Source organism: Macaca mulatta, chromosome 2, assembly GCF_049350105.2.
Source record: "Macaca mulatta isolate MMU2019108-1 chromosome 2, T2T-MMU8v2.0, whole genome shotgun sequence".
NCBI lineage: Eukaryota > Metazoa > Chordata > Mammalia > Primates > Cercopithecidae > Macaca > Macaca mulatta.
Window position 1 is genome coordinate 150,435,082 of NC_133407.1, and position 18,680 is coordinate 150,453,761.

The 18,680-nt window shown below is 43.7% G+C and overlaps 1 protein-coding gene across 7 annotated transcripts in view; it reads right to left on the reverse strand.

The window, feature by feature from the left end:
• Positions 1-18,680, reverse strand: part of VGLL4 (vestigial like family member 4) — a 164,326-nt gene that overhangs the window by 40,443 nt on the left and 105,203 nt on the right. For 4 of the 7 annotated variants that reach the window (XM_015130229.3, XM_077990227.1, XM_015130230.3 and 1 more), the window contains 1 exon segment: positions 4,903-5,092. In XM_015130229.3, the coding sequence (XP_014985715.1) occupies positions 4,903-5,092 (190 nt within the window). 7 annotated transcript variants of the gene reach the window in all.

The window sequence follows — 18,680 nt, forward strand, 5'->3', positions numbered from 1 at the left end:
ACACCTAGCACCTGGATCTGGGCTTCCAAATCCTATTCCCCACTAAAAGGATCTGGAGTCCCCTGGAAAAACAGTTAATCCCATGGCTGGAGCAGGTAGGCTACAAGATGAGCCTAGAACAACTCGCAGGCCAGAAAATAAGAAAGTGCTCAACAACCACCACAAAATAATGGAAGTTATGACAAGGACATGCCACCAGGGGAGGGAGTTCCTGTTTGTCAACTCTGGGACAGCTACAATTCATTGAGTAAGGCAGGAACCCCGGAGTCCACATGGATAATAAGTAGATAAACAGGCAGGCAGGCAGGCGAAAGGGAAAGAGTTCTTTCTTACCAGATGGCACTTGAATATCAAGGGCCATTAAAAAAAAAAAACTTACTGATTTTTCCACAAGACGAATCCCACTCTACCTCTTCCCATCCTTTAATCCACTCTTTCCAAACACAGAGTACTTTTCAACTTCCAAAGAGACACTCATGTTCTTAAGAAATAAACAGAGAGAATGTATTTCTCGAGGTCACCATATTGGAACCAACTCAACAGTCCCACAGATAGGTGAATAACACAGAAATCGACCTTTCTACTCTTAAAGCTTAAAACTTATATTTGTTTCATCTGAGTTCCTTAGGAAGAGACCTTCAGGCCTCTCAACAAAAAAAAAAGGTCAAAGAACTGAAGCTCACCAGGTCACTACATTCAAACAAAGAGATGCCGGGACGCTCCTTCATCATGATTGTGTCCTTGCTCCTCCCGAGTTCCTATTTGTTAAATCTTGTTTCATTTCTTCCCTGCTATACAAACCCCTAGCTTTAGTCCATCGGGGAGATGGATTTGCCCCATCTCCTGGGCTGCAGCATCCGATGAAAGCCTTCTTCCTTGGCAATACTCCTCATCCCAGTCATTGGCTTTGTGTGGTGAGCAGCAGGCCTAGACCAAACCCCTGGTGGTTCAGTAACAATATCAACAAAAAAATTAATAAGGAGTTCAAATATGCCAGGTCCTAAGAGGCTGGAATAAAATCCCAGGAATTCTACTTTTCAAAATTCTGAAGAAATCACTAAGGAAACCTCTCTTTTTTCCCCTTCCCCTAAATCAAACTGGATAGAACTCAGTCTTACTCTCTGTTGCTTTTTTTCTTTTTTTTAAAGACATCGTCTCACTCTGTTGCCCAGGCTAGAGTGCAATGGCGTGATCTCAGCTCACTGCCATCTCTGCCACCTGGATTCAGGCAATTCTCCTGTCTCAGCCTCCTGAGTAGCTGGGGCTACAGGTGCACACCACCACACCTGGCTAATTCTTTTTGTATTTTTAGTAGAGACAGGGTTTCACCATATTAGTCAGGCTGGCCTCAAACTCCTGACCTCATGTGATCCACCCACCTCAGCCTCCCAAAGTGCTAGGATTGCAGGCACGAGCCACCTCGCCCGGCCTCTGTTGGTTCTTACTCTGGCTCAGAGCCACCTGATCACTCCATCTTTCTACTAGAAAATGTCTCCATATGATGGTTATAATAAAATGCAGCCAAACCATGCACCTGTCAGGCCCTGGTAGCTAGCTTCTGAAACTATTTTTCTTTATTCCTCCCTTCCCTTCCTTTCTTTTTTAGAGGCAGGGTCTCCCTTTTGTACCCTGGCTGGAGTGCAGTGGTGTGATCACAGCTCACTGTAGTCTTAAACTCCTGGGCTAAAGCTATCCTCCCACCTCAGCCTCCCAAGTAGCTGGGAGCACAGGAGCACTCCACCAGGCCAAGCTAATTTTTAAAATTTTTTGTAGAGATGGGGGTCTTGCTATATTGCCCAGGCTGGTCTCAAACTCCTGGGCTCAAGCAATCTGCCTGCCTCAGCCTCCTAAAATGCTGGGATTACAGGCATGAGCTAGCACACCCAGCCAAAACTCTTTTCCAAGAACACTCTTTTCCCCAGAATTATTGTGATTGCTTTAGTGATAAAATACATCACATTTTCATTGTACGTCATTAACAAACTCTAAGAAGATAAAGCACAAAAACCATTTTGTAATCTGCTTAAAGAGACAAATACACTAGGCTATTCCTTTTCAAATAATTATAAATCTGTAATTTATTGCAGATAACTTCTTAGGCATTAAATATAAAGGCAGGAGATGCTATAGCCCAAACGGGAAACATCTCATCAAACAGCAGCACTAAATACTCTACAACACGAAGAAGACAGACAGGCAGCATTTTTCCAATCTGCCTGTGAAATGTCATTAGGCTCTTAGAAAACACAGTACAAACAATGGTAATGTTACTAAAATTAATAACTATCACACAGTAAACAAGTAACACTCAGAAGGACCTAACCTTACACTGATTGCCTTTCCTCGTTAACACTGTACAATTAAAAATGGTTAAGAAAATATATTTTGTAATATATATATTTTATGCCACAATAAAAAAAAATGAGGGGGGAGCCACCTGGCTGGTTTAAGGGAGTCTGAGAGACGGAGTCACTCCTGTTTCTATTTTCCTAAAACTTTGCATAATAATGTCAATTGTGACTTGCACATAAAATTTGGTGATTCTATTATTTACACTTAAAATTATTTATAGTGTCATCACAGACCCACATCAAGGTCTTATTTGTAGCCACCAAGAGAGTTACAAAATGATTTTTTCTATTTTTTTTTTTTTAAACAGAGTCTCAAGTCGGCTCACTGCAACCTCCGCCTCCCAGGTTCAAGAAATTCTCATGCCTCAGCCTCCAAAGTAGCTGGGATGACAGGCATGCACCACCACACCCAGCTAGTTTTTTGTATTTTTAGTAGAGATGGGGTTTCGCCATGTTGCCTAGGCTGGTCTCGAACTCCTGGCCTCAGGTGATCCACCCGCCTCGGCCTCCGAAAGTGCTAGGATTACAGGTGTGTGAGCCACTGCGCCTAGCCACAAAATCATTTTCTGAACATTTTAATAATAATATTAACAATGACTAAAGCTGAGTACTTACTATCTGCCAGGCACTATACCTAAGTCCTTACAGTAATCCTATGAGGAAGGAATTAATATTATCTGCGATGAAAGATAAAGAAAGTGGGATTTGAATCCAGGAATTCTAACTAAAAGGCACATACTATCAAACATTAAATCCACCACATATACATATGTATATATTCTTATTCTCTATCATCATAACCAATATCTGAACAATGGAATAAAAATAACAGCTCCCATCAACTAAGTGCTATACTGTGCCAAGCTCCTTGCATATTTTAACTCTAGTCCTCATAATAGCTCTATACATTAACTATTATCGTTGTCATTGTCCAATGACAAGGACATCACTGTCAAGGATACTAGGCCCAGCTAAATTAAGTGACTTGTCCAAAGCCTCACAGCTGTTGTGTGGCAGAATCAGGATTCAAATTAAGGCATGTTCATCCGCAGGCTGCCTTCCCCTTTCTTACTTATGAAAAGGAAAAAAAAAAAAAAAAAAAAAAAAGACCAAATGCTCTTATTTGGGTTTGGGAAAAGCGGATGGGAAAGAACAAGAAATTCGCAGGAATACAAGGATGAACTGCAACAGTTCAGCACCCAGGAGTTAAGCGAGCCCTGCCTGCGGAGTGCATTGTTTGCAGGGCCTTCCTGCTGGATTCCTGATGGTAGCAAATTCCAGGGCTCCAGACTGCAGGCTCAGCCTCTGACTAACACTGCAGTGATTTATTTGAGGATAAATACCTCTGTCAGTGTCTTATGACTGAACACAACAGTCCAAGCTGACTGGAACGAGTGGAATGCAAGGACGCTGGAGCTGAGGCAGCAGAGGCGGGAGCTGGGCCACCTCTCTGCGGAAGCTCTGCCTCCAAGGAGGAGCCCTCCCTGCTCTACCTTCCTGTGGGGAAACAGCAGTGCCCTCAGGAATTGGAGCATCTTGAATAATGAGGAAACACTGACTCATGCTGGAGTGAACGCTTGGGAAGGGGGAAGGAGGAGGACCTCTGTACCTGTACACGCAAAGCTACTCCCTGGGATACTCAGTGCAACCTTGCCAGGATTGGCAAGATAACTCCGAGAACACCAACTGCCCTCACCACTGTCCCCGCAGACTCTCTGGGCAGCTGGTGGGGTGTCTCCAAGTCCTGAAAACTGGGGAGAAGCCTCTCCCTTTGCCAGGAGGGCGTGTGCCGTGAGGAGAGTGCAAAGGGGAGAAGCTGGGTGCATGGAAGCGGGAGGCTTTTCCAATGGAAACACGGTGACGTCGCACAGATTCAGAGACCTGTAGTTTCAACCTGTGTTTCACAAATGACAAAACTGAGGCCCAAAGAGTTGAAGCAATTCGTGTCAAGAAGGTAGACAGTGTCAGTGGCAGATCAAGGACTGGCTGGATGTGATGAGTGGCACCTTGTCATGAGCATAGGAAGCTGGCTTCCCTTGATGGGAGGGTCCCAAGTTTGTACCAGGGGCACGTAAGGTGGGACGAACGCTTCTCCGTGTGTACAATCCTAGACTCCTGAGTAAGAACGTCACCGACGTCTGCTCGGTCAAAAAGGTGCTGAGCTTCCCTTCTATTTGTCTGGTGCATAATGACATTCACTAAATGTTGATTCCCCTAAAAACAATCAATATGTACAGGCAAAAAAAGCGAAGCTTAGCAGATGACTACTCAACTACTCGCAGAAGCTCTAAGGGGACGTTAACTTCTATGGCGTTTAACAGGCAACAGGTCCTACAAGTAGGCTGGAGGGAAGTCAGACTTCCCATCGCACCACGAGTTATCAAAATGAATTTACTACCTTCTTCTTGGCAGATGAGCAGTATTTTTGTAAAAAATATCCTTTTCAAATAAAGTATGTAAATGATAACATCAGAATTAGCACAAAGTTGCAAAACAAATAGGGCCCCAGCACGGAGCACCCTTCAGCCAAAATAAGAACAGAGGAACTCACAGATGGGGGCTGAAGATGCGACTCATCTTGGAGACGTGGTCGTTGTCACAGTCTAGGTCCTCGTCACCTGGCTCCATGCTGAACTTCCTCTTGCTGGGGCTGATCGGGGGAGGGCCAGTGCGGTGACTGCTGAGGGCAGAGGCCACCGGCAGGGTCTGCATTCTGGGTTCTCCCCTGAGAGCAGCTTCACCTACGCAGAGAGAGATGATGTAGTCACCGAGCAGGAGAAAGGCCCCCATCTCAGTCCCCCAGGCTCCCCGCCTGCCCAGCCAGCCCCTTGCAAAACTACTCCCAGTGGAAAGTTTTTGGCAATGGGACGGGGCCGCCTGCCATCCTCTGAACACGGTTTGAATGCGGTTAGCTGCCAACCATGAGACATTTTACATCAACGTGGTTTTCTAGCACAATCACTCTTTAGGGTAGAGTTTAAAATAAAAAGTTGCAGTAAAATAGCAGGGGGAGAGGCAAAAAGCATTTGCTGTAAACAATTTCAAAAGTTAATTTAAAACACCAAAGCATTTGCTGTAAACAATTTCAAAAGTTAATTTAAAATACCAACGGTCTTTTCACGTATGGGTATTCCACTCGATATGGACAGGAGAATGACCTCACTGCATTCATGAAACCATTATGCCCAACTCACTTTTCCTGCTTGTTCTGTTTTTTTATTATAGTCTTGGTATTTAATTTCTTTTAAAAGAATGAGGAAAGTTTATGGGCTAATAGTTCACACGTTTGCCCCTAAAGTTAAAAGAAATATAAATACCTCGTTTAACGGGAAATAAACTTTTAATTCTTATAGTACACTAAAAATTGCACATTAAAATATTATCAGCACAAAACTTCAGCATATAACTTATCACAAGCATAATATGTAGGTCGGTGCAGTTCTGAAACATGTTTCGAAGTTAGGCAATCAAATTAGGGTCCAAATTTCCATTTGATTTGACATCTTGGTGTTAAAAGGTTTTGTATGACATCTTGGTGTTTTTCATTACTATTTTAAAAGGTTTTGTACTAGGCAATCACTTTGTGCCTCATTGTGAATTAAAATAAGCATAGCCTTTCATGGTAATAAAGGTTGTGTACCTTCTAAACTTTATAACGACGAACGATTAAGAGAAAACGTCAAACTTTCTAAGTCACATGGGGGGAGCACCTAAATTTTTCACAAATAACCCTTTTGTTGTACTGTACATTTTGGTCTCTCGGACCTGACCAATTTTGTTTCCATTTGGTCACAATTTGAGAGTAATACGAGGATAAAGTCAACTTCATCTGAGGCCTTGTGGTACCTAAGAAAAGGGATCTTTGTTTGCCACCACTAATTTTCATATCATCACAGATGTGTGGACAGTGTCAACAGGCATTTACTTCATACACATATGACAAATATGATTTTGTTGGAGAAAGGAGTGAGGAAAAACCCTCTGAATATTTACCAGGAAAAATAAAAACTTGGCCAATTTAGTCAGCAAGATATAAACTAGCAAATATACAGTGACCCATAATACACCTCCAGCCAGGATTTCTTTTAAGGATTCTGGCCCCAAAGCAAACTGGAACTTTCCATTTTAAATGAGATACCTAAAACACAGGCCCCACGCTGGCCTGCCACACTCAGAAGTTCAATATGATCTTGGTTGGCCTATACTCGCTATTTAGTAACTTTTCATTTTAAAAAACAAAAAAAGCAGTGCTCATCTTTATACTTTTATAAATTAGAAAAATATCCTTTCTAATTATCTTGTGATACTTCCTCCTCCACAAAGAGAGAAGAGGCTGTTCCACGGGAAAGCTTCAGAAGCCCAAACCCAGCTAATTTTCTGGGAAGCCCTGATGATACCCCCAGGAACGCAGCAACTGTAAATCAACCCTCATCAAAATGGTACCAGCTGACCCTCCTCTCCACCCAGGGTTTCTCAATACCCCTGGCAGGATGCGAGAGGATGAGGAGTCCTCGGGCTTGGACCCCCAAGCTGTGGTCATCATCTCATTAGATGCCAGCTGTGTAGCAACAGGGGTTGCTATGGAAAACAACCACTACAGCAACAGACTGAAATCACTCCAAAAAAGGAGCCATCACTCATTCCACCAGCATACACTGTGACGTGGAAAGCAAAACCCTTGGGTTAAGAACAACATTCCCATTCCCTTCCCCAGTTTCCAACCTAGTAAAAATTCTCGTGCTTGTTTGCATTTTTAAGTTCATCCAACGGATGCACTGCTTATCTTTAAGACTAAATCACTGATGTCTAACATAGAAAAAAATTCCACAAGAATCCTCAGAAAACACTGGAGATTTGGGGGTGGGACTGGGGCTGGGGCTACAGCTACAGGCCCCATGAAGGCACTCCAGGTATCTTTCACCAGGGACTGTGACAGAAGCCTCCACCAGGTCCCCTGGAGACAGTGGTAAATGTGTACTGTAGCACTTCAGCATCTCACTTTGCTGGCGCTGGAAGGACCGCGGGAAACACAGTTTGCCTCATTTGATGGATGAAGAAGCTGTGCCCCCAAAACATAGTGTGACTTACCCAGGATCCACCAGTTAACAGGTTAGCTGGAGGCAAGAACCCATGGCCTCTGCAATCAGACAACGCCTCATCGTAAGACTGGGCAGCCTTACACAAGGCTTAGAGCAAAGGAAAAGAATCTGCACAGAAGGTCAGCGACAGGTTCGTTCAATTATGTGCCTTTACGCATCTTTGGGGCCCCTCCCTAGATGGCCCTAACCCAACACTTGTATTTTAGACAGGAGTGGTAACAGCTGTATGTGTGGTGGGTTAAAATTATTTTAGTAAAACCGAAGCAAACATTTGGTCTAGGAGAAAAGACACGTGCATTGCAATCTTGACTCTTCCTTTATTTAGCACGGGGTGAATGTGGGCATGTGCTTCCCCTCTCTGGGCCTCCCTCCGTACAACGTACAACGAGGGGCTAGACTAGCTAATGTGTCATGTTCTTTCCAGCTCTTAGAATTACTGATGCAATTCTATGATCAACAAGTGACCAACCAACTAACCAACATTTACTAAGAAACTGTTACTTGTGTAATGGTGAACTAAGACAGCAAAACTCGAGGTATGTGCCTCAGATGTTATTCATCGAAAAAAACAAGGGTGACCCTGGGGTCAAATAAATTTGGCAACCGTGAGATTGAACAACTTTCACAGGAGTTTAACTACAGGCTTTTCTGTCATCTAATGCATCTCAGTCTCTGAGATGGAAACCCAGCAGAGCTGCTTTCAATACCCCCCCAACCCCGCCCCTGCCCCCTTCCCCCCACCGCCAATCTGTTCCTAGTATTCCTCTTTATGAGCCCTAAAAATTTCAGCCCAAAAAGTTACACTAGACTCATCAACATTCCACAGAGAACTTGTTCTTCCCCAAATCTTCTCATTTAAGTTCATGCATCCTGCAAAACCACTTAAAATGCCTCCTCCATCAGGCTGTCCTTGATTCCTCCAGCTGAGAGTCATCTCCTCTTCCTCTGAACATCTATAGAAACTTATCACTCTGGTGCTTCCCTCCCTACTTTATTTTGTGCTTCTGGAAGCAGGTGGCATTTAATTCACTGAATAAACCTGAGAGTGCAGAGCACACCACCTTCCACACAGTAGATGATCAGTGAATACTGACCTACTGAATCAATGAGGCAAGACGACAGGGCGGGCAGTTTACAGAGCTTTAGGATATGTTAAAGATAAAGGTGCTACAGAATAAGGAGTGTTAAAAGATCTATTTTAAAATATATGAAGAAGTCTTACAACAATTAAAAAGATAACAAAAAACAGAAAAGGATTTAAATAGGCATTTCCCAAGAGAAGATATAAAAATAGCCAATAAGCACATGGAAAGATACTGTATTAATCTGTTCTCACGTTGCTGATAAAGACATACCCGAGACTGGGTAATTTATAAAGAAAAAGAGACTTAATGGATTCGCAGTTCCACATGCCTGGGGAGGCCTCACAATCACGGAGAAAGCCGAAAGTCATGTCTTACATGGTGGCAGATGAGAGAATAAGAATGAGAGAAAGGGGTTTTCCCTTATAAAACCATCAGATCTTGTTAAGACCACCACGGGAACAGTATTGGGGAAATCGCCCCCATGATTCAGCTATCGCCCACTGGGTCCCTCCCACAACACGTGGGAATTAGGGGAGCTACAAGACTGGGTGGGAACACTGCCAAACCATATCAGATGTCCAACATTGTCAGCCATCAAGGAAATGCGAATCAATACCACAAAGAGATACCACTAACACCCATTAGGATGGTTATGATCAAAAGACAGAATACAAAAGTGTTAGCAAGGATGTGGAAAAGTTGGGACAGGTGTACACTGCTGGTGGAATTGTAAAGTGGCATTGAGAGGTGAAGCCAGCTGGACTTGTGGGTGGGGTGGGGACTTGGAGAACTTTTGTGTCTTACAAGGGGATTGTAAAATGCACCAATCAGTGCTCTGTGGCTAGCTAGAGGTATGTAAAATGCGCCAATCAGTGCTCTGTAAAAACGCACCAATCAGTTCTCTGTAAAATGGACCAATCAGAACTCTGTAAAATGGACCAATCAGCAGGACATGGGCAGGGACAAATAAGGGAATAAAAGTTGGCCACCCCAGCCAGCAGCAGCAACCCATTCAGGTCCCCTTCCATGCTGTGGAAGCTTTGTTCTTTCACTCTTCACAATAAATCTTGCTGCTGCTCACTCTTTGGGTCTGTGCCACCTTATAAGAGCTGTAACACTCACCACGAAGGTCTGCGGCTTCATTCTTGAAGTCAGCGAGACCAAGAACCCACCGGAAGGAACCAACTCCAGACACAGCATGGCCACGGTGGAAAACAATCTGACAGCTCCTCAACTGATGAAACATAGAGTTACCATATAACCTAGCAATTCTAGTCCTGGGTACATAACCAAGAGAAATGAAAACATGTCCACACAAAAGCTTATACATGCATGTTCATAGCAGCATTATTAAAATAGCCAAATAGTGGAAACCACCGAAATGTCCATCAACTAACAGATGTAAAAAATGAAATATCCATGATGAAATATTATGCAGCTATAAAAAGAAATAAGATACTGATTCAGCCACGGCACAGATGAACCTAGAAAACAGTATGCTGAGTGAAGGAAAGCAGACACAAAAGGCCACATACTGTCTGATTCCATTTCTATGAAATGTCAGAAGAGAGAGGCTCACGGGCAGAAAGCAGGTGAGTGGGTGCTGGAGGCTGGGAGAAGGGGGAATGGGAGGTGACAGTTCATGGGTGCCAGGTTTCTCTGGGGAATGACAAAAACCTTCTAAAATTGATTGTGATAAAAGTTGCATAACTCTAAATATACTAAAAACCACTGAAGTGTACTATAGACTTTAAATGGGTGAATTGTATAGTATGTGAATTATGTCTCAGTAGAAATGTTACCTCTTCCTCCTCCAAAATAAGAATATATTTATAAGCAGTATAAGGCTCCAATATCATTAGATTCTTTTTTCTCTCAGGCTTTTCACACTAAACTATTAAACAATTAAGAATAGGCATTCATGAATTTTCCCTGGAATAAAAACAAACCTTTTGTTATTATAGTTACATCTCCCTACAATATTAAAGTCAAATAATTTTTAAAACGTTATTTATTATTTTTTTTTTTTTTGAGACAGAGTCTTGCTCTGTCGCCCAGGCTGGGGTGCAGTGGCCGGATCTCAGCTCACTGCAAGCTCCGCCTCCCGGGTTTAGACCATTCTCCTGCCTCAGCCTCCCGAGTAGCTGGGACTACAGGCGCCCGCCACCTCGCCCGGCTAGTTTTTTGTATTTTTTAGTAGGGACGGGGTTTCACCGTGTTAGCCAGAATGGTCCCGATCTCCTGACCTCGTGATCCGCCCGTCTCGGCCTCCCAAAGTGCTGGGATTACAGGCTTGAGCCACCGCGCCCGGCCTTAAAACGTTATTTATTAAGCTAAAAAAAATCAATTCAGTGAACCACTTGAGGTGACTTGGGCTGTTGAAGGCATCAGATCTTATAAAGCGGCAGTTCAGCTTTTAATCAGTATGTCGAGTGCCTGTGACACGCTGAAGGCTGTGCAAAGTACTGTCACAAGAATAAATGGTGAAATGTATACAGACCCTGACCACAAGGGTGGGAGGCAAAAGTACATACACCAAAAGGAACTTATCTTGGGAGCGCAAGAGGCCTTTTCCTCTGGTCCTAACGTGTATTCTAAATTTCACAATGGTCTGGCAATTGAAAAAGGAGAAAAGATTATCTTTCTTTTTCAAGAATAAACAGAAGGAAGATTTGAGTTGAGTAACCCCGTATTTTAAGCTTTACAAGTTGGCTTCACTACAACTGTCGGTTTTACTTCTTTCAAATTCCCAATGACAACTAAAGAAGTTTTATTTTTTAAATGTATTCGGCCTTTTACATGAAGATAATTTTATCTAGGCACACGTTAGAAAAATGCCTAAATAAAATAAAGAAAAATGCCTAATATATACAAAATTAACTTCTGTGGTTTTTTGTCATGGTGGCAGTTCTAATGTATGGATCAAAAATATTCCTTCAAATTTCCCCAAAGAAGATAAGCAAAGATTTTGGCCTAAGATTTCACAAGAATCAGCATGTTTATTTTAATGGCAGAGAAGTTTAACAGAGAGAAATGAAAAAAGACAATCACCTCGCTTTATGCTGTGCTATAATGTGATTTTGATAAAATATCGCAAGAAAATTCTGCTTTCAAAGTCAGAATGGAAAGAGGGGAGGAGCACAGGGAGGAACCATGGAAAATATAACCCCATTGTGTAATCCTGTTATTACCGTATCTCAAAGATTCTAAGACTATTTCCTACATTTTCATATTGCTAAGACTAAAGTTTATCTTACAAATAATTGGCATATATTAACAGCCAAGATTGCTTCTTTTTCAGTGGGACATAAAATACTGATTCACACAGAACCTAACTCCAGAGGCTTCAAAATAGCACTGGTCTCTTCAACCTCCATTCTTTTTCTTTTTTGGAGATGGAGTCTCACTGTGTCACCCAGACTGGAGTGCAGTGGCAAGATCTTGGTTCACTGCAACCTCTGCCTCCTGAGTTCAAGTGATTCTCCTGCCTCAGTCTCCTGAGTGTAGCTTGGACTATAAGCATGTGCCACCATGCTCAGTTAATTTTTTTATTATTATTATTTTTTAGTAGAGATGGGGTTTCACCATGTTGGCCAGGGTAGTCTAGAACTCCTGACCTCAAGTTATCTACCTGCCTTGGCCTCCCAAAGTGCTGGGATTACAGGCCTGAGCCACTGAGCCTGGCCTAACCTCTGTTTACTTATAAAATTAAGTGTTTTGATTAGATCAACTTGACAGCCTACTTTTGGCTCTAATGGACTACGTCTTACATAATAGATATATCTTCTAAAGTTAAGTTTCCTTTTACTGCTAATCAAGAAATACTTTCCAAACTTTTACAGAACACACTTTACATAGTGGTAGAAAAAGCAGATTCAACAAAGCAATCAACTAACAAAATTTTTTGAGATTAGCTAATTATTAGCATCTCATGATTAAGGGAGATTTCATTAAAAAAAACAAGGACTCTTCTAGTTCTCAAAAGTTCCAGCTCCATTCATTTATTCGAATACTACAAGAAAGTTGTAGCCAGCTGAAACCTGAGACAAACAGAATCTGGTCCACCAAATGCAGATTCAATTTTCATAGAACAGAACAATCAAGGCCATGACCTTCAACACAGAGATGGGGCGAGTGATTGGGTTTCAGGGGGATTAATGGATTCTCCCGGGGTAAGGCTGCGTTAGCAATGGGAACCCGGGTCTCGGCCACATGGCCCTTCACCAACTGTGTGGGCCCATCGCCAGACTGGGGTGTAGGCTGCAGAGAAGGTGATGGCAAGGCTCCAAGCAATTAATCAAAATAATGGTATTTATGGGCATTTTCTGGAGATTAGACCAACAGCACGGGGTGAAATGAGAATGTCTTTATGGAGAAGGAGAGGGTAAACTATACTCAAATGTATCTTGCTGTAACTTTTAGGGATAGATTTTTGACAAAGATCTCTATGCCTTGCCGAACAGAGTTTAAGTCCACAATTTAAATCTCCACTGTGTCTAAGGCTTTATGTTCAGCCCCCTTCCCAGCCCCTTTATCATGTTTGAACCTAAATCAAAGAAGCAAAACCATAGCTCAGTCGGCCAAGCCAGCTGCACTGCACCGATGTGTCTCCTTCAGGCTGACCACAGCCCATGGCAACCGACTGACATCATGTCCTGGCAAGAGGGCACCCTGGTAAGAGGACCCAGCTCCCACATTCCATGCCCCTCTCACATCTCACCCTCTCGTCACTGTGCAGGGCAGAAGCCCCGGCAGTCAGGGCTTACTCACTTTCTTTCAAATAATACTTCTTTGTCTCACGGTCGAGCAGCTGGGGAGAAGACACCGTGAATTCAGTCTCCTTCAAATTGTTCAACTTGTGGCTAGTCCCATTCTGGCTCCCTTTTTTCTTTTTTTATAGGACGGCCTTTGCAATGCGAGCCAGCAGATAAAGGCCGTGACGTGCTGTCTGCTCAAGCGCAAGGATAGCCTGCAATTCCCCCAGCCCTTGGGTGGCAACACAAAGTACCTCTCAGCCCCACCTTGCCTCAGGGAGCCGACTGGGCTGGGAAGGGCTGTGCAGGGTCCACACCCTGGACTCGGCTTGCTGTGAGCAGCTCTATTCTGTTTTTTAAGAGCAAAGATGAGATTGTGTTGAGAGAGTACAGCTTCTATCTTGGACTGCTAATAATATAGTTAAGGACAACAGCAGAATAAAACTGGTAGAAGTGAAATATAAGCCATCTTCACTAGAATTTCAAGGAATCTAAATCATTTCATACACACTATACTTTGTAGAAGCCTTCCTGTATCTTCTCTGAGTATTTTATTTTACAAGCATATTGCAACGTTATCTATTGTTCTGACTTTTCTTAATGCAGCCCCGTGAGGGAGGCGGGGAAGAAGAGCTCTCGCCTCGCAGCGGAGGAAACTAGTATTTCTTTTAAGTGAATTTCTCAAGGTCGCAAAGCTGATTAATGGAAGCACTGGAAGTAGAAACCTGGGATTTAGACTCCCCAACTTCCATAATCTTTCTAGGTGTGCAAGATGCTTCACTGGTTGAGGAAAATAAATGGGAGGAAGACAGTTGAGGAGGGAGGAAGGTGGACAAGAGGGGGAGGGGGCGGGAGGAAGAGGAGCTTATCGGCTGAACCATGCCCACCCCTGGAATTAACACGTGAAAGTTCTAAACCCCCAGTACCGCAGAGAACATGGCTGTATTTGAAGACAGGGACTTTAAAGAGGTAATTAAGGTGAAATGAGGTCATTAATCCAATCTGACTGTTGTCTCTCTAACAAGAGATTAGGACAAAGACACATTACAGGAGGGCCACCATGCAAGGACATGGGAGAAGACAAGGCGGCCATCTGCAAGCCAAGGAGACAGCCCGCCGGAGAAATAAGCCCGCTGACTCTCTGATCTCAGACTTCCAGCCTCCAGGACCAATGAGTTAATACATTTCTGTTGTTTAAACCACCTAGTCTGTGGAATTTTATTCTGGCAGCCCCAGGAAACTAATCCAGAGAGGAAAGAAGAGAGGACAGGACTGACCCCTGGTTCTGACACCAAGGATGAACAGCTGCCACTGTCCCATCTGTCTGACCTAACATAGTGGGACCGACTGAGATGAAAGCAACTGAACGTACAGATGCCGCTTCCAGACCAGAACCACCTGAGCACGGGAGGAAACAAACACATGGGCTGGCAAGGGAGGAGAATGGGTTTCCTGGCTGGGCACGGGGGAAGTGTACAGCTGCGGCCTGGCCCTCTGACTTGGTGATCATCTGCCCTGCACTAGCCAGAGGAACCTGGACCTCCCAGTAACTCTTCTGCTTGCCTGTAAGTGAGGAGGACTAGGTGTGTGTTCACCAATCAGGTTGGGGCCTCCTTTGGATGGGGAGGCAGTGGGTCTGGGGTGGGACCTGCTCCCAGACAGGACTGATGATGCTGGTGCAGGACGGATGGTGTCTGCTGGCGCCTCTGGTTTTAAATATTAATAGCTATAATTTTACAGGGGCTGAGAAGAAAAGATAAAAGAATGCCAAAGAAATTATATCTATAATTCTCAACATCCATTGTGAATATACACTAAAGTGTTTTTTTAATAAACTGAAGTTCTCTGAATACCGAAAAGCACTAAAAATACTTTAAATTAAAACTTGTTATCACATCCACACATTGTTATTCATTTAATCAGCAAGTTCTATACTGCTTAAAAATCATTTTATTATCTTCAGGGCTAATAGAAGTCCCTGCTGTCTCATTGACCCTGTTGGATTTAGTTTACAACTGAACTGTATCTTGACAGATTATGTAATACTGCAACCTCCGTGGAGTTAACACTGAATAAGTGGGGTCAAACTAATGTCTTACTATACATATCATTTCAGCTTGAAGAAAACTCTGGTGTGTAACACAACACAAACAGCCTGAAGATCAGCCGATCTAGGTTTGAGGCTGGGTTTTAGCTTTGTACATCGTAAGATTCAAAAAGATCAAACACAAAACAAACAAGATCAAACACTCATCCACTTCCCTGGTTTCCTGATGCAGACTTAGTAATGACACCTACCTTCTATTCTTGGTCCTCCATTCCCTAGACTCTGGCTCTCAGGCAGCCTCAGAGGCCTCTGAGTAAACTAGGGAAGTGCAGTCCCGCTTAGAGCGTGAGCTCTGCTATGGCTGTGCTCGTGCAGGCTGAGGACTGCCATCCGCCTGAATATTACAACAGCGGTCCAAAGGGTCACATGCACTGACATGGCCCCGACACATCACCAGTGAACCTCAAGGAGACAAAGCCAGCTCAGAACCTTTAACACCAAGCGCACAGTCCTCCTTAATGGAAAAGGCTCTTAAAGCCTGGCAGAAATTCTGCACTGTATTTACTTGCAAATCTACTTTTGTAACATTTTACTGTTAATGAGAAGGAGGAGAGTTATGAAAGTAAATTGTTAGCAGATGGTATTGGAATCAGGCACTTTGCTAGGGGCTCAATTTCCTCCCTGGTAGAGCTTATAAATGTTTAGAAGGAGTAGCTGGATGAGGGTAAGCAAAAACAAACCAAAAAAAAGAGACTTGTTTAAACCTCTTCAGCAGTTGAGCCAAGCCTCCAGAGGGACTCTGGTTGCCACGAAACAGAGGGATTAAGCTGGTAATGGTATGACCTCTTTAAAATTTAAGTGTTTTAGTAAAAATACTCAAAAAATTTCTGTCTGCAAGCCCTGTGCCACGTGACAGGTTAAGCAGTGAAGGTCATATGCTACTATCTGCATTTTCAAAACATTGTTTAATTGGAGGGCGTTCCAGAGGGTACAACTTTGCCACAGGCCCTGAGATGGTTGAGTCCTGGAATCAGTCACTGACCACTAGAGGAGGAAAAAAGGCACAGTCTTGGAAGTGCAGAGAGAAAATGGAAAACTAAACTTTCCCTCTTCTGATCTCCCATAACACTCCGAGCCTCTAGAATGGCCCTGCCCACAGGCTGCCTAATGGAAGAATTCGCCACGTGCTGCTCTTCTCTGTAATACCTCACACACTGTCCCAGATACTGTTCTGGGAGGCACGGAGCGGCTCATTCATTTCTGTATCTCTGGGCCAGTGACAGAGAAACAGTAGAAAGTGGACTGTGGAGTCAGAAAAATGTATGATCTTAGCAGTCTCTTCATCTCTCTTGAGGCTCTATTCAACTACCGTGAGGGATTTCTATGCAAATCAATGAGAATTTATAGAAAGGCCAGCCCAGAACAGGCAATTTATTTATTACACTGTTGGTTGGATTCCATCTGTTGGTGCAATTCCCATCTGAAGGATAAGATGGCTGAACAAAGGAAACCTCTAACTGTCCTTCTTCCTACTCATGAGAGGGCCCCCTCCTCGAATACAGTCAGCACCAGCCAGTGGAAGGGGTCAGAAGACAGTGCCCGAGAGCACGGGTCAGTGGGTGCTCCAAATCTGCTCCACCAGGAGCCGGCTACATGATCTCGGCACGGCTGCCTGACTTTCTATGACTGTTTCCACATGTGTGAAAATGGCAGTGTGAACCCACACAGGCTCAGAGCGATACTCGGCACGGGGCCGCCTCCTCCCCACACACACTCTGGACTTACAGGCTTTCTTCCACACACCTTTCTCCCTCCCTAGAATGTGTTCAGAAGCCCTCTCTGCCAATGCATACTCATCTGCACTTTCAAAACCCGACTTGAGTGCCTCTTGTCGGCCTCAGCCCCAAGAGCACCCCTTTTGATGCCATCTACCTGGGCTGAGCTGCCTGGCAGCATCCCATGTGACATGTGCTGCTGGCTTCAACTCAAAAACTACTCATTTCTCAGCAATACTATCGTGTGTGCTACCGTCAAACAGGAGATCTTGCTCTCTGCAGCAGGTTCCAGTCCAGACCCTGAGGAGTAAGATGGTGGTCCCGGAAACCAGTTCACATTTCTCACTGGCATACAGAGTGCTGAAAAAAGGCTGTATATAGGCCCCCTGATTCTGATCGTGAAATCCCATTATCAGCTCCAAGCCCCCCACGGAGCTGCAGTGGGCAGGGAGCTGGGAGGGGACACATTCCCAAGTCAGCTATCTTAGTCAGCCATTCAGGTATCCCACGAAAATTCATTAACTCACTGTATTCCTTACTATTGCTAAATATGCTGGTTTCAGAAGCCACAGAGTGAATTTTCCAAGGATTAAAACAGGACGCGAAGTTCAAAGATGTCTCAGTCCTGACACAGTGGAAGCAGCATTAGGGACTTGGGCACGCACACCATTCGAGGGCCTGACAACCCTGAAGACGGGTAAAGCGAGTAACTTAAAGTCAGCTTCAGTAAACCTTACCGCTGAAACAGCTAAGTACCCAAGTAAATCACTGTAATTTTTCCAACTTTTAATTTCAAAAAATTTTAAAGCTACCCAAATAGAGTTGAATGAGAACAAGAACATCCCATTCTCTTTACCTTGATTCACCTAGCATAGCATTTTTGTTTTAGCTACATGCATACACGTTTTCTTGCTATGATTTTTGAAAGTATTAATAAGTGGGAGACATCTTATTTCACCCATAAATACTTAAGAACAGGGATATTCTCCTTCAGAGCCATAATACCATTATCACACTCAACAAAGTTAAAGTTGACATACTGTCATTATCTAATGTCCAGTTCACATTCCAACTTCCCCAACTGAACTGTCTGTCTCTTTTTGGTGGCAGGGAGGGTTGGGGGAGTACTTGATTAATTAAGGATCATATACTGCTCAGTGAAGTTGTCATGTCTCTTCAATCTCCTTTCATCTAAAGGCATTTTTTTCTCTTTCGTGACATTGACGTTTTTAAATAATGCAGACCAATGAGCTGTCCCTACAAATTTTGGTGGCCTAATCATTTCCTTATGATTAAATCTGAGTTAAATTAAATCTTTTTGGCAAGGATACTACCCAGGTGATACTGTGCACTCCCACCGCACTGCACCGCACCGGAAGGACCTGACGTCAGTCCATCCCATCGCTGGGGAAGCTGAGCCTGTGGTACACACAGACCGCTCCGTTAGAAACAAGCAAGCTCCTCTCTTTTGTAGTAATAGTTAGGGGGTGTGAATCCTGTCACTGCCACTCAATCACATACTCATTTTTTTGTTTGGGTTTTGTTTTTCTATTATTTTTATTTCCCATA